Here is a 19618-nt window from a genome sequence, read left to right as displayed (position 1 = left end):
TCATTGAAAAAATGGCAGGTATAAGAATGTTTAAAGAAAGTATAAACAATCAATAAACGATTTGTATTTAAAAAAAAACATTTTGTTCGGAAAGGTTTCCTTTCCCATGCTCCGCTGTGTAATTTTTTCGAAAAGAAATGGGGCGAGTTATCGTTAGGCTCTCATCGAAATACCGACGCAAATGTTATTTAAAAACTGGTTCACAAGATAACTGATTCCAAATATACCGCCCACTAGTTATGGATATCGTTTCTTACCATAGTCTGCAACGGGCTTGTTTCATGCTATTGAAAATGATACTGGTTTTCTTATACACTGATCGAGTTAGGGATATATTATACTTATCGAGCCTAATCTGTCCCAATACCTCTTTATTTTTCCAGAAAAAAGGAAAATTCGAGAAGCAAGAGTTTAAATTTGCCGCGTGTCTGTTGGCCAATAAAATTTATCGTCTCTACAGCGGTGTTGCCAAGTGTCGATCATTTTAACAAATATACGAAGTTATGAAACATTAGAAAGACTACATTGTCTCATACATTGAAGAGAGATAGCTGACTGGGTGTTAATATGGCTAATATATAACATTGAATTTTCTATTTTTGGTGGGTGACATGAATGCATCATTGATTTATTTTATTAGCCTTCAAAAACCATTTAAAAATATAGCTCGTTAAATTCTATTTATTACCATGGTTTTCGAGTACATTTTATTTCATATGGAGAATTTTTTCATGATTTCAAACGTTAACGGGTTCATATACACTTCCATTATTGAAATTTCTGTGATATCATCATATAAATGTCTACTGCCGGAGATATTTCAAAAATAACGTTTTAATTGCGTTTTGTGTTATTTGGATTATCTGTATTATTAATTCTTCCTTCCAATGCATTTCTTATACTTTCTTCTTAGATTTAGTTGTCGGAAGTGAGTGTGATTTTACTTTGAATCACGAATGAATTAGAAACTGTTTATACGCTCCGTGAATTTTACAATTTGGCAATGTTCATCATTTGTATTGTTTCTTCCTGAAACCAATACATAAACTAGAAGATAAGAAAAATCTTATAGAGCAGTTTGCAATCAGTCAGAGATGACTAAGTTGTTTGATTCTATGCTTACAACTGTCTGGGACTGTAAGTCCCATACGGTTTATCAGAAGGTAAATCCATCCACTTGTACCAACCTTGTTCTTCACACAAACTACTTAACTGAAAATCTTAAGAGGAGGCTACAGGTTGACTCAGTCTATACTGACTTTTCCAAAGCCTTTGAAAGAGTCAACCACGGCCTACTTATATCTAAAATTCAAGCGCTTGGCATAAGCGGCAATGTTTTGCAAGTAATCAAGAGCTTCTTAACTGGTAGAAGTCTGTCTGTAAAATACGGGGATACAACATCTACGCCCATTCAGCTTCCATCAGGGGTACCGCAAGGATCCCATATGGGCCCATTGCTCTAGAACTTGTTTGTACAGTAATGTGGGTCTGGTTTATTCGACCCTCCACTGAAAAGTTTAGGTAGGTAGGTTTGATGTGAGTGGGTATATTCTGCAGCCCACTAGGATTCATTGAGGCTCTCGCCCTATTAATGTATTTGATGAGTGAACTTTCAGGTCACCTGGTAAGAGCGTGACTCTGTAAATTGCTGAAAACCAAAAACGGTCCGCTGCGGGGCTACAGGGGCGTAAATTCCCAAGTGAAGAATAATCCGCTCCAAAATTTGCAGATCATGATACAGTTTTCTCTGATCCTCTTGAATATTCAGTGGCCGCCCAGGCCAGAATATGCAGCTCTTGAATGGTACTTTATTGTGGGCTTTGCCATGTCTGGTTTGGAAGAGTCACCGTTTGATCATCTGCTGCTCAGTATGCGACTTTCTTCGTCAGGTAGGTGAGTATTCACCGGGCTGGTGGGTACTTACTATACCCACCAGGCTGGAGAAGCTCGCCTGATCCGCTCGGATAGTCTGTGGCCATCCAGACCGGAAACTGCAGCTCTTGAATGGTACTTTATTGTGAGATTTTCCGTGTCTGGTTTGGGAGAGTCACCGTTTGGGCATAAGCATTTGCAGGACCTACTCAAGAAGAGACCATTTACTCTCCTGATGCATATTTTGATTCTGGTGCTCAGTGTGCGACTACCTTCGTCAGGTAGGTAAGTATTCATCGGGCTGGTGAGTACTTACTATACCAACCAGTCCGATGAAGTTCGCCTGATCCGCTCGGATAGTCTGTGGCTATCCAGACCTGAATATGCAGCTCTTATTGTGGGCTTTTTCGTGTCTGGTTTGGGAAAGTCACCGTTTGAGCATAAATGTTTGCAGGACCTGCTCAGGAAAATATTATTTCCACTCCTGATGCAGATTATGATTCTGCTGCTCAAGAAATTTGATGCCAGACAGATTCATAAGATATTCTGCTATTGAGAAGACGATAGGTCACTTCCTGGCACCATCTAGCCTCCTAATTTTGCTCAAGAATTGGAGAATTGTGAAGCTCCTCCTGTCTTCTGTATATTCAACTCAAAAGCCGGAGAAGTAAAAAAGCTCTTTTTCATAATCCTTTGTTACAGAAAGGACAGGTTAGATCGTTTAATCTACGGCCATCACCTTCGTAGATTCAGGTTCGGATGTTTTGCTTTCAACATGGTCCTTGAAGGGAGAGAAGGCTAGAGAAAGAAGGTCCATCACGGCAGAGCCCGCTTCACTGTGCCATGACCTTCTACGATGACAGGTCGCTGGTATCTTGAAGGTTCCGTTGAAAACATTGAGTGACTCAGATCCAACCATCCTTTCGGCACGAAAGGATGAGGCGACAGTTAGAAGAACCCCGCTGCAGAACTTTCGACTGTCAAGGTGTACTTGCGTTAATACTCAACAGGCTTCGTGCCCTGTTGTGTCTGTCTCCTCTAGCCAAAATATCAGTTATTTGAAAATACTTCACTACACGGTATGTTCGGAGAAATGAAACGTAAGAGCACTTGACAAAACGCTTGTAATGGCACCATCCGTATATCCACTGAAAACAATATACGAGCCAGCACCGAGGTGGCTTCCACAGAGAGGTTTCAAATCAAAAAAGTGTTAATCTGCATGAATGATGATGCCACAGCATAGTAACCATATGTCGCTTATCGAATACAGCTGTTACGGGTCGTCTTTACCGTTGGATGCCGGGACAAAAACAATGTTGGTCCAGTCATCTTAGTCTCAAAACCTACAAATGGTAGAATGTACGCAACTATTAAAATCTAGGGCCAAAGGTCACAAAAATCGATTTTTTGCACATTTTTTGTAAATATCTCGTTTCCTATGTTTTTTTTGCTATTTGTATTTTTCATCAACATTATAGAGTATTAAATTCCCTACAACTTTTGTTCTAAAATTCAAGGTCAACTGTAATCCCTTTCAAAAACACATCATATAAAGCTTATTTATTATTGACAAACCCATAATTATTAATACTGTTCATTTATTATTAACTATTACACTATATTTAATAATTTTTTTCATTAATTAAATATCTATCTGTTCAACAACACTTATAACCGATTACTAGAATTACAAAATTATTGAGGGACAAACTTCAATTACATTTCCTCTAATTGATTTTCAAATGGAAAATAATTAAGTATATCTAGTACAGTTTACGAAATTGGATTGGGGTCTCTATAACGAAGATCAATGGCTCACAATTTCATGAAATAAAATGTAAACGCTCTGAAAAAGTAATTCTGATTTCAATTGTTCACAAATCTGTTATAATTAATGACTGTGAAGTTTCAGTGGATTCATTATTAATTACTCTTCCAAAGGATTACTGTCAACAAACAATTTGAAAAATATTTTCACTATGAATTAAATCCACATGAGAAAAACCTGAAAATCGTCATTGTATGATATTATGCCGCCAATCGATTTTGTTCTTAATCGAAATAATGTTACACTCTTCTGCATCGCATTTTATGGATTAGAGAAGATACTTTTTCTATTATTTCAGATAAATATGTAAAGTATTTACAAACGCATTACAGTTCAAAAATTATTGTTGGCGGATATTCTCGCTACAGTAAGAACATAAAAGCAATGGAGCATCTGAGAAGAACCGCTGCAATTTCAAAAACATATGAAGTTTGTTTCGAAAAAACAATGGTTGTACCAATCACACAAGAAAAATTCTCTTCAAATCGAAGTAACACAGAATATGCTAATCGAAAAATTACAAGCTGTACAAATTAGGCCAGAGATCATGCTGATATACTCATTATTGAAACAGTAATTGAATCAAAACCTGAAAAAACTGCAGTTATAATAGGAAAAGATATTGATTTACTTATCAACGTACTCTGTCTGATCAACAAGAAATTTTCTTTAAAAAAGTCGGCAGAGCAAATGTTGAAACAAAACCGAAAGTTTTCATAAGTATTCTCGTTCAAAAAAACACATTTTGTTTCTGTACGCATCAAGTGGCTGTGATACGACTTTTGTGTTTTTTAATAAAGGGGAAAACCGTTGAGAAACTGCCGAATTTGGATCAACTTGCAGCAACATTTGAAGAAGAAAACTTTCGGTTCGAATATTATTTGAGAATGGAATTTAAATCTTGTTGACAGTCTATAGTGCTCCAATATCTATGTACAGTATCGATCATCTTCGTTATGCACAATACTTCAAATCTACAAATCTGAATAAAGCTGAACAGTTATCAAATATTCCACCAAAAGTGCAGCATTTCAAACGTGTTTGTTATAGAGTTCAAACTGGGTTATAGTATGATTTGGAACCCCAGGAATGGAGTTAGATAATAGGTAATGAATTCCTGGAACGTATCACGACAATTTTAGCACCTGCTTCAGAAGAATTGCTCAACACAATATTCTGAAACTGCAAGAGTGGTTGTGGTTCGTGATGTGGATACAGGAAAGCAGGGTACAGTGCTCTTGAGCTTGTAGCCACTGTAATTGGCAAGTTTGATTCAATGCTTCACCATATCAGAGTGATATCAATGAAGACAGAACCTTTGACCCCGAAATCATGGAAGACCTGGAGACAAATATCGTTGAAGACGATAAAGAAGAGGACGATGAAGAAGAAGAAGATAATTAAAATTATAAGTTGTATTTACAGAATCATAAATGTATGGAATATTTGTTAATGAAAATATTAATTACATATTCCTTTTTTTTATTCATTCAAGAAGTTATTAATTTAAATATAATTGAAGTATTTTCCTTAATGATTTTATAACCACACGGGAAGGTGAATAGATAGTTAATATAAATACATATTTTAAGTAAACGATGTAAATATAGAATATTTTATTCCTAACAGTCTGAAGTCTCCTTTTTTCTGAAAATAAATGATGCTATCTAACTGAAAAGGTAACTTAGTTTCAGAAAACAGTTTGAGTAGAGACTTATGTAGGAATTCATACGAATATATAGTTAAATATAAATATTGATGTAGAGGATCTAGTTAGAGTATACACTGATGGAGGTTTCTGATTCAGTCGTTCTCAAAGATACTTTTCAATTAATTTTAATGGTTTTTAATGAATAGCTTTATTTCTTTCTTAAATTTTTTGTGGCAATTGATATTTTTTACATGTATAGGTAGCTGATTGTATAGTTTAGGACCAAAGCAAGTGACAAATTTTTGGTTGTGAGTCAATCTGCAACGTGATATATTTATAACTTGGCTTGCCATCATTCGTGTATTCTAAATTGATACCGACTTAATTAAAAATGGATACGTCAGTAAAATAATTATTGACTATAATGTGATAGTTAATAAGAAATGAAAATGATTATTAATTATGTATTCTTCAATAATCATTAAACTTTATAGTGCGTGTTTTTGACACCAAAGTTGTAGGGAATTTATTCCTCTACAATATTGGTGATAGATTCAAAAAAACCCATAGGAAACGAGATATTTGTAAATACTGTGCAAAAAATCAAATTTTGTGACCTTTATAATAATAATAGTAATTTTCACAAATTAGTTGTTTGCTCATCAACAGTGTGATAATGCAAATGAAAAAGAGAAAAACGTCAATAAATTCAAGTAGAGAAATGATATAAGAAAACGTATATATACATATGAATTGACTAGAATGATTAAATATCTCTGGATGTGTATAGGACCATCACATCCACGTCACAAACAATTAATACAAATAATATCAAATATATTAAAGTTACTAATTCTACGTGTGTATAAATAAAAAACGTGTATATTAAATAAACCGTACCCTTCACATGGAAATAAAGTTACGGCTGAAACTCCTCAACAGTGTAGCAGTTTTTCGACAATAAGAGTTGCTTAACTTTTCTCTTGAAAATATGTACATTTCCTGAAACTTTAATGTCGTCGGGAAGTTTGTTATACAGTTTGCATCCCTGATATTCAAAACTTTTTTGGTAGAGAGCAGTTCGATGTTGACTGGGTAGAAGTATAAGTGACCATTTCGTGTCAAATGGGTATGTGATGGTCTGCTGGCAGTCAATTTGTTTTTATTGCGGTATACATATGTGCAAGCCTCAAGTATGTATATTCCTGCAACTGTTGATATTTTCAACTTCTGAAATGCTCCCCTACAGGAATCCCTAAATCCCAACTTAGCAATGATCCTTACTGCATACTTCTGTATCATGAACACTCGATTCACAGAGGAGCTTGTGCCTCAGTTGACCTTAGATTTTAATAGCCGCATACACCCTGCCATATGTAGGTTTTGAGACAACTTTTAGGATATCAAGACACAAGTTATTACGAGTTTATAGCTGGGTATCTCAAATTCCAAAGTGAACTTACCAAGATGACTGGACTATATTGGCCTATAAAAAAAGGAGAAGCGATTCTTCGTCTAAGAATTTCAATTACGGCTGATTGCGATTTCTTGTGATTACTTTGTCGGTACGTAATGATGATAATAGTATAGCAGTGTCTAAGTTGACGGTATCATACAATAAAGTTATTATGTTTCTGATTGACTTGGCCGTTACTTGATGGCGCATAAGGTGTTGGGTGGCAGTGTCGGGTAGTGCGCCTCATGTGACAAGTAGGCAGAGCTAATTTTAATAGTGTCGACAAAAAAATTTGTAAATTTTCAAAAAAAAATAGATCCTTTTATTATTTTAATGGAATCCGCGCGGGCCCAGCGACCACCTCTACTCTGTCCATCTAACAGCAAAGTGCTCCAAAACATTATCGTGCATAGTTGAAGTGACCAGACGTCCCGTTTTGAACGGGACTGTCCCTTTATTCGACCATCTGTCCCGTTGTCCCCAAATAATGATCTGGGACGTAAAATAGTCCTGTTTTCTAAAATCATCTCTAAAAAAACCGTTGGTAGGTATCGGAAGTGGAGCCCATACAATTCACAATGCTATAAACTCTGCTGCAGACGGCCTACCTTTAAATTACGAAAGCATTATTGTAAAAATATATTAATTTTTTTATATTTATACGGTTGGAGTTTGGACAGGCGAAGCTTATGTGAGCACTGCCGGCATTTTTAACCGCCGCAATTCTTATACATGAGCATAATAAAATCCTCATTGTGTTGTGGAGTAGAAGAAGTCAAGAAAATGTTGGGTTCACTGTGAAGGTGTTTTCAGAGGTAATATTATCGGCCCGTTCATTTATAATAACACTCTCGCATCTCGGAGCTCAGAAAAATATATTTTCAACAAGTCGGGGCTTCGCCTCACAACACTGCAATTGTCACCAATTTTCTGGCTTCAAATTTTGGTGATAATTGGATAGCCAATCAAGGGCCCAGCCGTTAGCTGGCCAGGTTACCGGACCTAATGCCTATGGACTTTTATCTCTGGGGAAGGTTGAGAGATCTCATGTTAAAATTTCCGACCAATTCTAGATACGAATTGGAAGCGGCAGTGATGCAAAGTTTTGCTTCTCTCACTCCCCTTGAACTAATTAATTCAGCAAAAAAGGTTCAGAAAGGGTGTGGAAAAACATGCTGTACCTCAGAAACGATGATAGATATCGATATGCTGTTTTTACCATTAAGTCTGTCATAAAATTTTTCCCTCAGACACATCCATCAGTTTTCATCTTTCTAGTTTGAAAACAGGAGTTTCCTTTTAAAAGTGTCCAATTTGGCCTACTATGTAGGCCACTATGTAGCAGTTTCTTCAGCCTTATCAATACTTGACATATCAAATATTTCAAACTTTAAAATAACGTATATGTACACACCACAGGCGTTAAACGAAACTGACCACTACAACACTGTAACAATGAATTCCGCCAGCCGATTGCAGTTGATTTGATTGGCTAGCGTGAGGAAACTTGTTTATTTTACCCAATAGATAAATGTGCGTGGTGATCATGCTTTGATCACGCATCTATCATTGTTTATGTTACTTTGTTTGTTGCATTGATATAGTTTAGTTCACCAAATGGTTGAGTCGGCACTGCACCCACTACTGTTGACGAAACTTCAAGAAATTCACTTATATTGAACGACGCGACGGTCATAAAATCCCCCAAAAAACGCGAAGTATAGTGTTCTGTATCTGTAGAGTAGGGACGGTGAGTGTAAGCCCACAGCACTTAGGCCACATGTGACCCATTGTACATCCTGTCCTTTCCAGGAAGGTGGACAGGTCACTAGGAAACATCTCCTTCATATCGGCAGGTGTAGGCCAAGACTCTCCGCTCTTATTGACGATAACTCCAGGCACTCGCATAGGACATGCCTGACAGTCTCATCTTCATGTTCACACATCCTGCATAGAGGTGTGTCCACCATATTATGGATGTGTTTCCTTAGTTGACAGTGGCCAGTCAGAAATCCTACTGTTATCCTGTGATCCTGGCAAGATTGCATCCTTTGATTCCATTCCATCTCTTTAGGGATTGAGCATGGGTGTAACTTTTGGCTAGTTCCGCAATTGTCGAAGTCATCAGGCCATATGTGCCATTGGGTCCTAAAATTCTTGGTCCAGCCGCTTTCATGGCTAAAGAGTTATAACCTTTACTCCTGTCGTGCCCTTTAACCCACCTCAGGATATCTATCGAGGCTTTGGCTAAATCTTGCTGGCACTCTAGTACTAGCCCTGAGGTAACACGTTGTCTGTTCAAGGCTAATAGGGCTTGTCTGCTGTCAGTGCAGATTGTAATTTTTGTCAGAAGTTCCTTTCCTGGTTATTTCTTTCGTGGTGATTGAGATACCAGCCAGTTCTGTTTGGACCACGCTGATATTTTTCCCATTCCCCATTTAATCCTTAGGCTTAGTGATCTGGAGTACACTCCACATCCTGAGCCTTCTTTGGTTTTTGAGCCGTCTGTATATATGCGTATTGCATTTGTAGCATCGGACTCCGTGTTCTGTTTTATTTGTATTTTGTAGGGTTTATTAAACACAAACCTGGGATCAATTGCATCACTGGTTGCCTGCAGCAGAGGTTGCGCAGTAAGCGCTTCCCGCCATAGGCTCAGCCTCAATTGACCCATTTCTACTTCGAGGTTTACACCAGCCGCAGTGACGGATGCAGACTATGATTTCGGGAGGGGCAATGGCGATTATCGAAATGGTTTTGTCACAAGGTTGCAAATTTCTGCTGCCACTACCACCGCCAAAATTAAAATAAAATTAGAACGTACATCAAATTAATTATTTTTTTTGAAAGGTTGACGCTTCAATAAAAAGTTTGCAATTCTTAAGCACGCATCCCTGAGGGAATTTTTTTCTCGGGGGGAGGCACTTGCCCCCTTTGCCCCCCCCCTTCGATCCGTCGGTGATCAGCCGTATATAGTGTTATTTCTTTTTTGAATTTGCATTGGTGTACCAGAATATTGATTTGATAAGCTTGTAGTTTGTATGAGATTTACATATCCTGTTTATGATTGTACAAACATAGCGGAAGTTCAAAAATGAGATTGGAGAAATTTGAAAATACGTTATATCAGTCTTTTGGGAAATAAAGTTATTTTCATGAACGTTTCAAATTATTTTAAAAATGTGTATTTACTATGAAAACCAGATGAAGTATATTTCTCGGGGCCTTGATTGTACAATTCAAATTCAAATTTTATTGCATCCATATCCTATTAACAAGAAATAGATCAGATTAGTCCAAGTTCACAAATTAAATTGTGTCTGATGAATATATACAAATAAAATGACATACCTAAATAATTGTTTAAAAAAAGATTACATTCTTGAATGTTATGAAACATCGAGTCAAAAACCGAAATTGAATCGGGTATTTCAGTGATGCATACATCACCGCCTGTGAAAATAGATGAAGTATCTGACACAGTAATGCAAGTATCATCTGCATACATAAGCACCCTTCCTTGAGATATGTGAATGGGAAGGTCGTTAATGAAAATGAGGAAAATTAGAGGACCGAATACGCTTCCCTGGGGTGTACCAATATCTGTTTCAGATTCCTCCGAGATGACGTTATCAATCTTGACAATGAACTTTCTTCGCTCGAGGAAGGACACGATCCATTCATTGACTGGGCCGCGAACACCAAAGTTATTCAATTTATTAGATATGAAAGAAATATCGACCGAGTCGAAAGCTCTAGTAAGATCAAAGAAAATTGAGATAACAAATTCGCCAGAGTCCATTTTGTTGTTGACATGTTGAACAAATTCAGTCGTGCTTGTTTCAGTTGATAAGCCACTACGGAACCCATGCTGGTTGTCACATAAAACCTGATATGTGTTGAGAAAATTTGTGATTCTATTGGCCATTACTTTCTCTATCAGTTTAGAAAAAATGCTTAGTAAAGCGATTGGTCTATAATTCTCAATATTACTTGGTTCGCCTTTTTTAAAAATAAGAATTATAGAGGCTAATTTGAGGCTAGAAGGAAATTTGCCTTGCATCACGGATAGATTGATAATATGCTCGAAAGCTGGTGCAATTATATCACTGGTGGCTTTAATTACTGAAATCGGAATTTCGTCCGGACCTGTGGATTTTTTATTCGGTAATGAGTTTATGATCTGAAGTATTTCGTCGTTTGTGACGGGTTCAAAGAACATTGATGCAGGATTGAATTCACCTGTGGTACATTGTGTGGAAAACTCGTGACCAAAATGTTCATTCAATTTATCAGTTATCGCTGTTAATAAATATCGTCCAAACACAGGGGTCATGTTTTCTGGTTCGGTTAAGACCTCGTTATTAAAATTAATTTCAGATATTTTGTTAAATTTATGTTTTCCTTCAACTTTGTTTACAATGTGCCAAAGTGTTTTCGTTTTGCTATCAGATTCATTAATGATTGCTTTATAATGCGATTTTTTTTCGAGAGAAATTTTCTTATCAATATTCCTCTTCAGTAATTTATACTTTTCTTTTACCGTTACATCATCTGTCCTCTTGCGTAACCAATCCAAATTATTTAACCTTTCTCTCATTCTCAATCTACTACGTTTTTCAAATCATTGAATCACCCACAAACAGCTTCTTAAAAATAATGAAACTGCTGGTACTGAAAACGTCATTCTCTTCACAGACAGCTGAAAAGTATTCACATAATGAACTTAATAAATTAAAAGTTACAAGGAAAGTATTTTGAGTACCGCTGTACAAGTGATGATTTGTTTTGTGTCTTTTTGCTCAGTTATTAAAAAAAAATATTATTAACTGATCTCTTCACCTGCGAGAGGCTACTAGAGGGTATTATTCTAGTTCAATGCTTTCCGTAGTAGCGGAACTGTTCTGGTTTTAAATTTGCTGAACCAATTCTTTTACAAGTGAAGCATGAAAATTCGAGGAACCGAGAAAATTAATGACCCATCGTTATCTTTCTGCTAATCTTTCGAAACTGCAAATGATGCATTATTTAATTGACTTGTACATGATTGTTCAATTCATTGCTGATTATTATTTTTGGTCAAAGAAGCGACACCATTGTTATTAATGTTGAAATTAAATGCTGGGAAAAATATTGTATTACATAAACATGTTTCTTGGTGAATAAATACGAAAAATTTATTCGTGTTCTATAATATAAACAAGGATTTTCGTTTTCAAAATTTCTCCGAATTTGAGAACTTCGTGTACGATAATTTTCATACACAGGAGAGTCAAACAAATATACAGGGGAGACCCACGAGATCCGCATCCATCTATATGTTATGTTTGTTTTAAAATATGTCGGTCTTACCTTTTAACGTTATGATTTCCTATTAAAACTATTCATAGAAAAAAATTGATAATTTGATATAAGACAGTCCCGAATTGATTATCAATTGTATGTATTTTATTATTATTTTATGCTGGCGCGCCCTCCCGAATATATAGAGATACAAGAGATCAAACTTTGATCTTCCTCTTGGAGATGATCACTTGGTGATCGAAACTCCTGTCGAGGTATCAAAATAACGGTTTGGTGTTGGGGAAAAAAACTCCAGTAATATTCATTACTACACCAAAGGTTCGAAACAGTGCATCAGGATAAGGAAGGTTCTAGTCTAGACTTGAAGCGCCTGGAAGATTCTATTCTCAACAGAAATTATTGGGTATTTCCGCTTGTTGTTAAGAGATGGCGTTACTGTCCATGATTGAGTTGTTCACTCGAACTAAATAGATACCTTTCCACTAGTTCGGACTTCCATTGTCTATTATATAAAATGATTTGAAATCCCTGAAACAAGTAAAAAAGAATAATTAAAAAAAAGAATAGTTGAAAAAAACAATTATATTAAGCAACAATAAACCTGAAATGAAATGATAGTAAAATAACCTACAAGTAAAAATATAATAATTGAATAAATAAAAATTAAAGGAATGCAAAAAGAAAATAATAAAAATAAAAAAGTGTAGAGATTCCAAGTCACGTTAGTTCACGACGTTTCGATTGTTGGTATCTACAATCGTCTTCGGGTGATGACTGGACTGATTCCTCCGAGAGATGACTATTTTATAGGTCGTTGAAATACTTTCACTTTCTCTACTTTCCATTTTCCGCTTCACTGATTCCGTGAGAGATGACCGATTTGGCGGGAGTTGGTCATTTCTCGTTTGATGATGGGTTTCCATATGTTTCGTATATCTACGCTGGCCTGGCTGAATACGTTGTTGGACAACATGTATGCGGCTTCCTTAAATTTTCTCCTGAACCAATGTTCCTCTCTGTGCAAGATCTCAGCTTGGGACCACTCGATGTTGTGTTGATGGGTCCAAACATGGTCTGCTATTCCTGATTTGCTGGTTTCTCCTCGCTGTGTGTGCTTCTTGTGCTCGGCAATGCGAATATTCAATGGCCTCTTAGTTTCACCAATATAGGATTTTCCGCACTCACAGGGTATCCGGTAAATGCAATTCTTGGAATCGCAGTCCGCGTTTGGGGGCCTGGTTTTCGTGAGGCTGCTACGGATAGTGTTACCGGATCTAAAACAGGTTCTAATGTTGTACTTGGAACCAATTCTTCTTATCCTCTCCGATAATCCTCTGATGTAGGGAAGTGAAAGCACTGGTTGTGACGGCTTCTCTTCCTTGCGAGGCTCCTGCTGTCTTTTGGCCAAAGTCTTTTTCTACCATCGCTTTGGAGTATCCATTCCGCTGAAGATCACTTTTGATGATGTCTAGTTCCTTCTCGAGACCTTCCTTTGTATTACAAAGCCCAAAAGCACGGTCTAATAGAGTCTTGATGATTCCTCTTTTTGTCGATTGATGGTGGTTGGATTCGTGGTTCAGATACTGTCCCGTATGAGTGGGTTTTCGGTATACAGATGTTTCCCACTTAGTGTCGGTCCTCTTCACCAAAACGTCTAAGAATGGCAATTCATTGTGGATTTCCTTCTCCATTGTGAAAGTGATGGAAGGTCTCACGCTGTTGATGTGTTTCAGAAAGGCGTCTAGTTCAGTAATATGGAACCATGGGAATACTGAACTAGACGCCTTTCTGAAACACATCAACAGCGTGAGACCTTCCATCACTTTCACAATGGAGAAGGAAATCCACAATGAATTGCCATTCTTAGACGTTTTGGTGAAGAGGACCGACACTAAGTGGGAAACATCTGTATACCGAAAACCCACTCATACGGGACAGTATCTGAACCACGAATCCAACCACCATCAATCGACAAAAAGAGGAATCATCAAGACTCTATTAGACCGTGCTTTTGGGCTTTGTAATACAAAGGAAGGTCTCGAGAAGGAACTAGACATCATCAAAAGTGATCTTCAGCGGAATGGATACTCCAAAGCGATGGTAGAAAAGACTTTGGCCAAAAGACAGCAGGAGCCTCGCAAGGAAGAGAAGCCGTCACAACCAGTGCTTTCACTTCCCTACATCAGAGGATTATCGGAGAGGATAAGAAGAATTGGTTCCAAGTACAACATTAGAACCTGTTTTAGATCCGGTAACACTATCCGTAGCAGCCTCACGAAAACCAGGCCCCCAAACGCGGACTGCGATTCCAAGAATTGCATTTACCGGATACCCTGTGAGTGCGGAAAATCCTATATTGGTGAAACTAAGAGGCCATTGAATATTCGCATTGCCGAGCACAAGAAGCACACACAGCGAGGAGAAACCAGCAAATCAGGAATAGCAGACCATGTTTGGACCCATCAACACAACATCGAGTGGTCCCAAGCTGAGATCTTGCACAGAGAGGAACATTGGTTCAGGAGAAAATTTAAGGAAGCCGCATACATGTTGTCCAACAACGTATTCAGCCAGGCCAGCGTAGATATACGAAACATATGGAAACCCATCATCAAACGAGAAATGACCAACTCCCGCCAAATCGGTCATCTCTCACGGAATCAGTGAAGCGGAAAATGGAAAGTAGAGAAAGTGAAAGTATTTCAACGACCTATAAAATAGTCATCTCTCGGAGGAATCAGTCCAGTCATCACCCGAAGACGATTGTAGATACCAACAATCGAAACGTCGTGAACTAACGTGACTTGGAATCTCTACACTTTTTTATTTTTATTATTTTCTTTTTGCATTCCTTTAATTTTTATTTATTCAATTATTATATTTTTACTTGTAGGTTATTTTACTATCATTTCATTTCAGGTTTATTGTTGCTTAATATAATTGTTATTTTCAACTATTCTTTTTTTTAATTATTCTTTTTTACTTGTTTCAGGGATTTCAAATCATTTTATATAATAGACAATGGAAGTCCGAACTAGTGAAATTCATCACGAAACATTGTCAATCACCTTCAAACAAACGTTAAATAGATACCTGTCTAACACTATCTCGCTTGTCTAGGCACGCGCTGCCCTTGAAATTACTTATAGATATAGTGTGCGCATTTTGAAACTTCAGAGGAATCTAGTAAACTCTAAAAGCTCTAAAAAACATGACTCTTCTTTCTGTGACACATTGCGATCGCGGGCCGTAGTGTTACGTCCTGGTAGCCAAATGCGGACCCAAGGCCGTATCTTTGACACGGCTGATCTTAAGTCTACTCTTATGTTATTCTTCAAAAGACTTTTTATTGCGGAGAACTCAATATTTTCTACTGTTTTTTTTGTTTATAATCTTTCACAATCTGAAAAAATAAAATTTGAATTAATAGAGAATCTGCCTACTGAAAAGTTCCCCCCTAAAAGTTACTGCGTAGTATTGTTACGTTTTTACCCGTGGGTTGACCAATAATTGACTACACTGAATAATCAAACTTAACTTTATTTCACTTTAAATACACAAATACTTCAACTAAAGCTTCAACTATCATTTGAATGACTATCGCCTTGCTAGATCACTTCGTGTTCCGCACTGTAACGTCCACTTGACTGTGTCAATATCCTCGTGGCTAGCCTTTAAATATTGTAATTGAATGTAGAAATTTCGCCAAAGTTCCGGCGAAGTCGGTAGCATTATTCTCGCTGCTTCTAGAGTGGCGGGGAATCATCGTACATTCGCGCGCTTTCAACTAGGACACCTTGGGTTTATGGTTACCAGTGGCGGCCGGAGTTATTTTCTTTCAGGCATGATTTACAACAATATAAAATAATGAAAAGTCCAATTAGTCAGTAACTTGTATTCATTAATTTTGCTTACAAATTGAAAAAAGTCTATTTGAAAAATTAAATATTATTACTCAACTTTCTCAAGTGGTTAACGTTTCGGGAAACAATCCTTTTCCGTTTTCAAAACCTGAAATTCACTTTGAAAATCTCGCCCCAAACTATGATAGCTCTAATTTTTTTTTGACATAAGTCAAAAAATGTTAGAGCTGTCACAGTTTAGGGCGAGATTTTTATAGTGAGTTCCAAGGTTTTGAAAACGGAAATGGATTACTTTCCGAAACGCCTACCACTTAAGGTGATTGTACAAGGTGTACAAAAAGTAAGATTTAAAATTATCTCATAGGGCTCCTATAAAAATTGCATCATAATGCCTTGTCATGATACCCAAATTGTTTTTAATGTTTTTGTGCGATTTATTTCCTAAAACTGCCTTACTGCCTCATCATTATTTACAATCCTATATTGTGATTTATTTATTGTTTGTTCTAGGTGTTGATGTGACAGCAAATCAGGAAGAAATCTCAGACCACGAAACTTTCCAACTGGAATTCGACTGGAGTACCAAGAGATGGTATATTCGTACAATGCAAGACAAATACTGGACCTTAGAAACTGGAGGGGTATCCAAGCCTCAGGTGATAAAAGGTGAGACATTATTTTACAGCATTCAGAGTTGTCACCTGGTTTGCAAACGTTTTGTATTCATAGTGGTAATACCTAAAATTTCTTCAACGTCATATTTGAAAGCAGAAAATTTCTAACCACTTGTCTGGTCTCTTCAAAAAGATCACTAACTACCCTTTATTTCGAAGGTCATTTAATGTCCCCCTTTTATTTTTTGAAACTGAAACTGATAGATGAAACTTTTAAGATGGCGACTGGGTGCCATCTGGAAAAAAATTTGAATAGAAATGGAAACAGCTGCCGGAGGACTTTATAAGCAGTTTAATTCAGCTAGCTGACATGTTTAGTGAAGCGAAGCTCTGGATCAAACCATAATCCTGAGTTTTTCATCTCGGTCACGGAGGAAAGAATTTCATTTTCGATGCGAACTTGAAAAGTGGAGTTAATGAGCTATCTGTTCTTCTTGGATCCACAAATCGCTATTGCAGGTTGAACTTGAGCTTATGGGCTGTAGAAATGTCAAAGATGGCTTGAAGATCCTCATTAATGTATGACTGAGCAGACGTGGAATCACGAGGCGCAAAAGAAAAATATAACTGCGTGTCTTCGGCATAGTGATGTATGTGTACAAGCTAAAAAGCAAGGACCCAAGGATAGATCGTTGTGGCATTCTCTTTGATACCAGTAGAGCATCCGATACAACAACTTTTTGAGTACGATTCTTCAGATAGTTTTGTAAGAGTGACACTGTTTTCCGAGAAAAACCAAAGTAGACTAGTTTATCACACAAAATCTCGTGATCAATAGTGTCGAACGCTTTGCTTTAAAACAGAAGTACTAAACAGGTCACATTCTCATTTTCTACAGCTTTAAAAAAACGTCGGTAATTGACAGAAGAGTCGTGGTGGTACTAAGCTGAGGTCTGAATCCTGATTGATCAGATGTAATATTACTAACTAATTGGTAAATGTATTTAGTTTTACTTCCAAATGCATTGTCAATAAAATTTTGTTTTTGACAGTGAAGTACAATTTGATTTCATATATGTTTATTTTATATATAATTCAAAATAACATCTTAGGAGTTTCATAAACTGAATAGAGGTCGTTTGAACTAATACCTAAACTATTATTACTACTACTTGAAACAAAGTTAATCATTGTGCTTCTATTCAAATAACCTATTATTTACAGATCTTCCAATGCTCTATTTGATCTGGTCTGGCAGGGAGACGGTTCCGTGGCATTCAGAGCAAACAATGGTCGCTATGTGATCACAAAAAGGTCTGGACACCTCTATGCTACATCAGACACCGTAGATGACACATGTAAATACTTTTTCTACCTTGTAAACAGACCCATCCTAGTACTGAAGTCGGAACAAGGTTTTGTTGGTTTCAAATCTGCATCAAATCCTAAATTGGAATGCAATAAGGCTACATATGAGACCATCCAAGTAGAGAGAGGAGACAAAGGCATTGTCCATTTCAAAAGTGAGTACCCTGAAGTGATTTTCATGATTTTATCAGTCCAATTCTTTTACGAAAGCTCTGAGGGACCACATTTACCCGTTTTATTTCAGCCCAAAATATTTTTGTGATAAATTATCCATACAAATGTCTCTTAGATATGATTCAATATCCGAAGTGGTATTATTCAGGGAAGTAATTGTTCTCCATTCAGAAAATTGCCATTACTATCGCATTTGTCATGAATAAAAAAATTGTGTTATTCTAAATTAATTTTCTTCAACGCAAGTATTTGAACACCAATAATCCTTTTTTTTTCAGGTCAAAACAGCAAATACTGGCATGTCGATAGTGAAGGCGTTACTGCAGATTCTGACACTCCAGAGGGCTTTTATCTAGAACTACGCGAACCGACACGCCTTTGCATAAAAACCATTAGTGGTAACTATTTAACTGCCAATAAAAATGGTTGTTTCCGTATGGGTGATAGTAGTATCGAAAACGCTACACAATGGGAATACTAAATACTCGATGCAATATTTATTTTTACATAATAAAGGTGACTCATCATTTATAATAAAGATGTCCATTTTTGTGGGTTCTATCTTATGGCAAAATATTGTTATATGTTTTATTTTTATTTAAAATTATGTGCACGTTATTTTGTCAGATTCTATTTATTTCAATTTGTATTTAATGTAGGTGATAGTTTTTCCTATTTGATTTAATTTTTAGATTTATAATGTGATTTATCGAAATTTAGTTTTAAGTAGTGTTTAATAGCCAAAAATAATATCCTCAACTGCCAAAACCCATGGCCTTTTTTTGTACACTACCAAATATTTGTCTTAACTTAAAAAATATTGTATGATTAAATGTAAGAGGGGTTCAAATATACCACAAACCGTGTAATGTTTTTTCTGAAGTCGTGAACCACGAATTATAAGCAGTGTAATTTTCATTTACTTAGTCTTTCAACATTATGGCATCGGTACTCTTAATATCAAGGTCTTTGTTACCGGAAATATGCATTTATTATTGTATTTTAAAGCTCAAACCATATATAGGTACAGATTATTTTTTACATATCTTTAGAATTTAAGAGCTTTGCAATTTTTAAGGAGTCTTATTGTATTTTTGTAGCTTTTTTAGCAGTGAACGTAGGTCTAAACCCAAGACATTTTTGTAAGATGATTGTAACCGTTTTAAAATAAAAATATACTTGAATGTGTATATTTAATTTTTTTAAGGTGGAACGTATTTCATGTATTGAAAAATAGAATTTAATACATCTGATATAAATGAAGTGCACTTCAATTCATAGAAGAGAACGTGGAGAGGGTTCTCTTCACTCACAAAGAATTTTTGGTGACACACACGAATCATTGTGACTCAACCATACATAGAAATTATGATGAAAAAGTTCTACATTGGCTACTGTTTGTTGCCTCGAATTTTCCAGGGGAATGTCGATAGCAACATTTGAATTGAAACTCATGGAAAAAATCTCTCCAAATGTATCCCCAAA

At 36.5% G+C, this 19618-nt stretch overlaps 1 protein-coding gene across 1 annotated transcript in view; it reads left to right on the top strand.

Annotated features, from left to right (window-relative positions):
- The window catches only part of singed (fascin domain-containing protein singed), a 78923-nt gene extending 59602 nt beyond the window's left edge, over positions 1–19321 (top strand). The window contains 4 exon segments of the mRNA XM_023159863.2: positions 16488–16613; positions 16616–16643; positions 17816–18114; positions 18412–19321. Coding sequence (XP_023015631.2) covers positions 16488–16613; positions 16616–16643; positions 17816–18114; positions 18412–18614 — 656 coding nt within the window. The 3' untranslated portion in view covers positions 18615–19321.
- Positions 19322–19618: the final 297 nt, after the last annotated feature.

Source organism: Leptinotarsa decemlineata, unplaced genomic scaffold (assembly GCF_025532065.1).
Source record: "Leptinotarsa decemlineata unplaced genomic scaffold, Ldec_3_MD MMD2_tig00000010_RagTag_RagTag, whole genome shotgun sequence".
Lineage (NCBI taxonomy): Eukaryota > Metazoa > Arthropoda > Insecta > Coleoptera > Chrysomelidae > Leptinotarsa > Leptinotarsa decemlineata.
This window is presented reverse-complemented; position numbering and strand designations above follow the sequence as displayed.